The sequence below is a fragment of the Notolepis coatsorum genome, assembly GCF_963971535.1.
Source record: "Notolepis coatsorum genome assembly, contig: SCAFFOLD_650, whole genome shotgun sequence".
Taxonomy (NCBI): domain Eukaryota; kingdom Metazoa; phylum Chordata; class Actinopteri; order Aulopiformes; family Paralepididae; genus Notolepis; species Notolepis coatsorum.
Genome location: NW_028170454.1, coordinates 1 through 7,456, shown reverse-complemented (window position 1 = coordinate 7,456; position 7,456 = coordinate 1). Strand labels below are relative to the sequence as shown.

At 47.1% G+C, this 7,456-nt stretch overlaps 1 protein-coding gene across 1 annotated transcript; it reads right to left on the bottom strand.

Moving 5' to 3' along the window:
* Positions 1 to 6,980: 6,980 nt before the first annotated feature.
* LOC311248530 (mothers against decapentaplegic homolog 7-like) lies at positions 6,981 to 7,450 on the bottom strand. The gene has a single exon (XM_084339396.1). The coding sequence runs from the start codon at positions 7,342 to 7,344 to the stop codon at positions 6,997 to 6,999; it is 348 nt and encodes a 115-aa protein (XP_084195522.1). The 5' UTR covers positions 7,345 to 7,450; the 3' UTR covers positions 6,981 to 6,996.
* Between the last annotated feature and the right edge of the window lie 6 nt (positions 7,451 to 7,456).

Sequence of the window (7,456 nt, the reverse complement as noted above, 5' to 3'; positions counted from 1 at the left end):
GAATCAGGCTCCATTTCAATCATGGATACCAGTCCTTGTCATACATGAACAAAAAAGAAAAAGTGTAAATAGAATATAAAGCTTTGCAAACAGATTGTTGGACAAGGCAGAGGCCGGGCGGGCGAGTGGCTGAGCGACGGACGGACGGACGGACGAACGGATGCATACAGAGTGGAAAGTGGGTCTAGTGAATGTAGGTCTTTGAGACAGTGTGTGTGGGTAAAGCAGGCTTACTGTCGTAATCCCCTTCGCAGACACCCATCTGACAGGCTAACAGGACGGGGTCCAGACAGGCGAGATGCGCGTGCGCACACACACAGTCTAGACTCGGTCACTCAGCGGGTGCGAGTGCGAGAGCCTGTGAGCTCTGTCCATGCAAACAACCGACGGGGGTGAGCGGCTTAAAAAAATAATTCAGCTATTCAGTTTGACCTCAATGGGAGAGGAAGTTAAATTCTTCCCCCACAAGCCAAAGCACCTCTGGTTTTATTTATTTAATGTTTTATGAAACAAATAATAGACCATCGCATGTATGTATGTAGGCTCGAGCACTCAAGCCCCACTTCTCTGACGTCCAGACTGGCATTCTTCTGCCACTCACCCTGGCCTCCGGAGATTACAGCGTGAGGGAGGGTTGCGTCAGGTTTTTATGCTGTTAGTCATGGTCAAGTTGCTTCCATTCCACACAATAACAGAAGCCATGGTTCATTTCTCTTCCAGAGATCTAAGAGTCTCTGACGTCGTAGCTTGTATCTCGCTTCCTTGGCACATGGTCATCTTGGAATAGGACAGTGGTTCTCACGCAGGGGTCATTGGGGGGTTCCAGGGGAGTCCTCAGCAAACTGAGGAATAGTTTAAGTCTTAAGTCTCCCCCCCAATATTTTCAGTTGCTCATTTGGCCCCCTGGGAAAAATAATTGCCCACCCCTGGTTTAAAGATAAGATATTCCTTTATTGATCCCTGTGGGGAAATGCGGGCATCATAGCAGCATGGGGGAAGGGGGGTACAGGTATGGGCAGGGTAATAGTAGAAAGACATACATATAGGCAATACAATTGTATCTCAATAAAAACATATGAGCAAAAAAAATAAACATGTGTAAACTATTTAATTAACTCTGAATATAAAAATATGAGGAAGGTTGAAAACCACTGGTGGGCTACATGAAGCATGTGGAACACAAAACAGACTCTACTTTAATGGAACTACTGTCTGTATGTGCAGACACCTACCATACTGCTAACACCTACATACGGCTAACACATTTACATTTACATTTACATTTTGTCATTTAGCTGACGCTTTTATCCAAAGTGACTTACATGTTCTGTACGACAAGCCATCAGGAAGGGCACAACTCTATCAGCTGAGCAACACTGTTCATCAACGTGTTGAGTGCTACAGTGTAGGTTAGTTTATTAGATTCAGATAATGGTTGAAGAAGTGCGTCTTTAGTCGACGGCGAAAGATTGGACGGGTAACTAGAACCCCTCCCCTCCTTGACCACCCTCCAATCCCGACCTGAGCCAAGCCTACCCTCTCCATCCCCTAACTCACACCCCCCCCCCCCCCCCTCACCTGGACACACCCATCCCTAGACCATGGTTGTCCCTTGTCTGGGGAGCCTGTTTAGGGGCCCCCGGCCAGGGGTTACACCGGGTCTCTCCACGCCAACTCTCCAGGAGTCCACGTAAGCTAATAAACCTTATCAAACTAACTGTAGGTTAGTTTATTAGGACAAGTGCATGACAGTAAGGTTAGTTAGGTTTTTTTTTTTTTTTTTTTTTTTTTTTTTAGATAATTGTTGAAGAAGTGCGTCTTTAGTCGACGGCGAAAGATTGGACGTGTTTCGGCTGTCCTAACTGGGGTGGGTAGTTCATTCCACCATTGTGGGGCAAGGACTGAGAATAGGCGACTTCTCTTTGATGACCCTCCCGGAGCTCGGATAGGAGTAGGTCTGAGGCGGCCAGAAGATGCAGAGCGTAGGGGTCTTGAGGGAGTGTAGTTAGAGACCATTGACCGGAGGTAGGCGGGAGCGGTTCCCTTTGCCGCACGGTATGCTAGGTCGAGGGCCTTGAAGCGGATTCGTGCAGCAATGGGGAGCCAGTGCAGGTCCCTAAGAAGTGGGGTGACATGGGCCGACTTCGGTAGGTTTGAGATCAGGCGGGCCGCTGCGTTCTGAATGAGTTGAAGAGGCTTGGTGGCAGTGGCCGGGAGGCCAGCGAGCAGTGCGTTGCAGTAGTCGAGGCGGGAGATGACTGTTGATTGGACGAGGAGTTGGGTGGCTTCTTTTGTCAGGAAGGGGCGGATCCTTCTGACGTTGCTCAGGAGGAATCTGCAGGTTCTGGTTGTCGCTGCGATGTGAGCAGAGAAGTTCAACTGGTCGTCGAGGACAACACCAAGGTTCTTGGCGGTCGGGGACGCGGTCACAGCTGCATTCTCGACTGTGATGGAAAGGTCGGTCAGGGCGGAGGATTTGGCCGGCAGGTGGAGCAATTCTGTTTTGGTCATTTTTTTTATACGTTTGAATACGTCCCTATTAGATAGAAATGCCATTTTGGCAGGAAACGTTTTGGCCCTACTGAAAGCGCTAAATTGTGTTTCCGTTTTTGGAATAACGCCAAAAACTCGCTGACAACATGTCGTGTAATCTGCGCGGAGCCGTTGTTGCTCAACGCCCATGTGCAGTAGATACCATCTGCGTGCCCTTCCGGTGACAACAGAGCTGTCCCAAATAGCTGCAGCTACCATGTGTTGTCAAGTTATTGTTATAAGGACCCCAGTCCAAGCTACAACAGTCTGCATTCCCTTAACAATTGTTTGTATTGAGCCGTATTGTATTGTACCCATTATGCAATATGTTAAATAAAGTTTACATCCATTCATTCTGCTAGCATTACCGATTGCATGAGCAGCTGGCTAACGTGAGCTAGCGTTAGCTATCAGACCCTGTTAGCTCAAGCTCCTCTTTCAAGCATTAAACAAAATGGCCCAGTCATCTATTCACTTTTGTTTAATACACAAGGCGTTGTCTCTAATGTTATCTAGCTACTGATAGCTCCCGATATCATCAGTTTGGTGCTGGCTGGTTAATGTGAGCTAGCGTTAGCTGCTAGCCACAATGCTATACTGTTATACTGGCATATTCCATTCACATTAGCATGTAGCTAACAATGTAGCTAACAACATCGCCGATCTTTTTTGAGACTAAACTATCCACTCTTGGTGGTCACTTGTGTTGATGTTAGTTTTGTTTCATCAACAAATGAGAGGCAGAACACACAGTGAATGTATCCGTTTTGTTTATTGCACTTTTATTACACTTTGCTGAAAAATAAGTGCTGCATAGGCATTTAAAGATGGCGGCTTGTTGACATTTTCTTTGCAGGAAGTGTATTGGCACATTCAAGTTCTGATTGGTTGAAAATTGCCTTCATGTTCGCCACCTATTGCCATCTACTGCTTTGGCAGTGTACTACATCACTGTGCTCAGGAGGCAAAACGAATGTCGAACTCTGCTGCCACTACATTGCCACCTGGAAAAGCGAAACTCATCTGAAAAACTAAACGAAAACACCCTAGGTGTAACTCCAGCCTTAGTGTAGAGGGAGAAGAGAAGGGGTCCTAAAACAGAGCCCTGGGGGACACCCGTCCGCAGGGGGCGGGTGGCCGACAGGGTCCCTCTCCATGACACTTGGTAGGAGCGGTCATTGAGGTATGATGACAGCCATGTCATACTGTCAGCTACCATACTGCTAACACCTACATACTGCTAACACCTACCATACTGCTAACACCTACCATACTGCTAACGCCTCCTAGCATGTAGGCTTATGTGTCTTTAGAAGCATAAATGAAAGGACATGTCAAGCAGAGGAAGCTTTCGAATGTAAGCAAATTCATGGGACCAGTGTGATGGGAGATTAACCCTGGCTAACATTGGCTTTACCTGTGCTAGCAGGTGATAAATCAGTTGCCACGGTTGCTATGGATGTTTTTTAACCACTACAGCTAACTGAAGTGGAGTGCAGACAGTTGAGATTTTATATTGTCATGTGCAATTGAATGAGAATGCATACGGTGGTGGTGACATATCTTGTATGTCACAAATGTAAGTATGTCATGTAATGGTAAATGGTAAATGGCTGCTTTTTTATATAGCGCTTTTATCCAAAGCGCTTTACAATTTGTTACTCAATTACCGCAATTAGGGGTTAAGTGTCTTGCTCAAGGACACATCCACACGCTGCCCGGGAGGAGCGGGAATCGAACCGGGAACCTCCGGATTGCCAGACGACTGCTCTATCACTGTCGCCCCATGTATTGTCATAAATGTCATGATATACATGTATATCTGTATGGCCCCCGTAAATGTACAAATCCCCCCTCCCACCCCCTCCTAATGTACAGTTTCCACCCCCTCGTATGTATATATTTTCTGTTAGGATAACAGTACTGTATATTTGCATATCTTGTATGTCACAAATGTAACATACCTGTATGTCAGAAATGTCAAGATATATATCTGTATGTTGCGTATGTCATTAATGTCATTATGAATTGAAAATGGGGGACCCTGATGTAAACAAGACGAAAGTCTTTCTCTGGTCTGCATCCCCTTAACAATTATGTATTGAGCCGTACTGTGTATTGTACCCATTCTGCAATCTGTTAATAAAGTTTTCAATCAATCAATCAATCAAGTGTGTCTGGGTCTTAACCACCTAAACATACACGGAATGCAACGTATGACGTATATCATGTCAGTTAGGGTACCTTGTGCATACTGCACTCTCAAATTCTTTATCTATATTTATTGTAACGTATACTATAACCGATAGGGCATACAGACCTAATTTCAGATGAAATTATATTGCCTATATTTGTCTTTCTGGCATTACCCTGCCCATACCTGTACCTCCTCTCCCCGGTGTGGAATAACCGTATCTCCCCCCTCCCCCACAGACCCCAATAGTTTCTGTCTACCCTTCCCCCATCCACCCTCCTATCGTCACCTCCTCCTAACTCACCCACCCCCCTTCCTCACCTCATCCCCCTCACCCGATACCACCCCCCACCCCCCTCTCCTTCTCCTAACCACATTTACATTTAGTCATTTAGCTGACGCTTTTATCCAAAGCGACTTACAAGTTCTGTACGACAAGTCATCAGGAAGAAGGGCACAACTCTATCAGCTGAGTAACAATGTTCATCAAAGTGTTGCATGATACAGTGTAGGTTAGTTTATTAGATTCAGATAATGGTTGAAGAAGTGCGTTTTAGTCGACGGCGAAAGATTGGACGGGTAACTAGAACCCCTCCCCTCCTTGACCACCCTCCAATCCCGACCTGAGCCAAGCCTACCCTCTCCATCCCCTAACTCACCCCCCCCCCCCCCCCCCCCCCCTCACCTGGACACACCCATCCCTGGACCATGGTTGTCCCTTGTCTGGGGAGCCCGTTTAGGGGCCCCCGGCCAGGGGTTACACCGGGTCCCTCCACGCCAACTCTCCAGGAGTCCACGTAAGCTAATAAACCTTATCAACTGAGTCTACCCTTTGTCTCTACACTCATTGATCGGGGTTCAATTCCCTAACACCGGTCCTGCTATGACCCCCGCCCATCAATATAAAACAATATCTTATCTTAATTGTCTGCGTCATGCCAATTGCCTCCCCTTCATTCCTAGAACAAGAAGGAGAGGACGGGTGAGTGTCGTCATAGAGACGTTTTAAAATGGCTTCCTTCACTGGGAGACAAATCGCAATGTAAGAAGTAACGTCGTCTCCCGGCGGTGAACGTTGGGGCCGAGAGCCGTCCTCTCCTTCCGATTCTAGATTCATTCCAGCCGCAGTTCCCTCCAAGAGGAATAACTCCTCCTGAATGCAAACAACTGTGGGGATATATAGCATCCATTTTCAACAGTGCTTCTAAATAGGCTTCCCCTCTCGACTACAATCTTAAACGTGATCTCCTTTTGTCTCTCTCCCCGTCTTCCGGCCAGTCGTCAAAATTAAAAGGAACCCAACCCTCCGCCAGAACGGACCCTGTTGTTTGATTTTTATTGGCTCCCGCAACTCATCATTACCGCTTCCCCCTCTCTGTGATGTCATCCACCCATTAATGAGAGAGAGGAAGTGGGCCGTTTACCACCCCCCGAAATAACCAGGACTGAAGGAAAAAAACAACACGGCATTATAAAGGACCCCAAATGAGCTTTTTAAAGAGGAGACAATGAGTTAAGTTATGGCTTTGTCAGTCAGACTCATTGTCTCAGAGGGAAGTGGTGTCGACAGCCAGCGGGAGGGAGGGCTCCGTCTGAGATCCCAACATGTGTCACCAGGGCTCTAGATCAGTGGGACTCGCTGTTGTTTGTGTGCCGTCTCAGTGCCAACGACGTGAGCCAGTGTTGGCTTTTGGTGATGATGTTAAAAGACAAAATGTGGAAGACAATGGGATGCGTCTTTTTTGTTTTAATTGATGACCGTTCCGTGGAAACACTCGGCATAGGACTGTTGTAAAATGTTTAACCCTTCAGGGAATGGAATGAATCTGTCCCGAACAACTAAAGATAAGAAATGCACGCAGAGAGAAGCTTATTTGTATTTTTTTTTTTATTTTGGCATTTCTTCGTTTTGCATTTATATTAAGCAAAGTGCATCTTATTTTCTTTTTCTCATCAACACATTGCACAATACATAAATAATGATGCATATAAAACGTCTTCATATTTACAAGTAATAATATATTTATATATAACATAAAATACATTTGTTTTCGCTTCTTATTTCACTTTAATTAAATCTTAGTCATTTTTTATTAAACAAAGTCCGTTAGGTTTTTCTTTTTTTCTTCTCTTCTCTTCTCCTCTCTTCTTCTTTTAAACCATCTTTTTCATTTTGAACCTCTGGAACAACAAAAGGAGGGGGGGGGTCGGGGGCTAAGTCCGTGTGTCCGTGAGGGAAGAGAGAGAGGGGGGAGAGAGTCGCAGCGCTGCTATCGGTTGTTGAAGATCACCTCCAGCCAGCAGGGGCAGCTGCTGATGAACTGTCTGGTGTAGCACTGCCCCCAGCCCTTCACGAAGCTGATCTGCACCGTGAAGCCCGTGCGCGGCTGCTGCGTGAACTCGTGGTCGTTGGGCCGCTGCAGGCCGCGGGCCTTGTCAAAGTCAAACGCCTTGATGGAGAAGCCGGGGAACACCTTGTGCACCAGCAGCGTGCGTGAGTCCGGGTTGTCCAGTGTGGCCGACTTGATGAAGATGGGGTAGCAGCTGCGGTTGTAGACCCACACCCCGTCGGGCTCGCGCGTCAGCTGGACGCCGTAGCCGATCTTGGCGCGCACCATCTGCACCAGCGGGGACTTGTTGTCGGAGCAGAGCTGGCCCAGGCAGAAGCCGTTCCCCTGAGGTAGGTCGTAGAAGATGTCCAGCGAGGACTCCTGGACCGAGTAGAGGCGC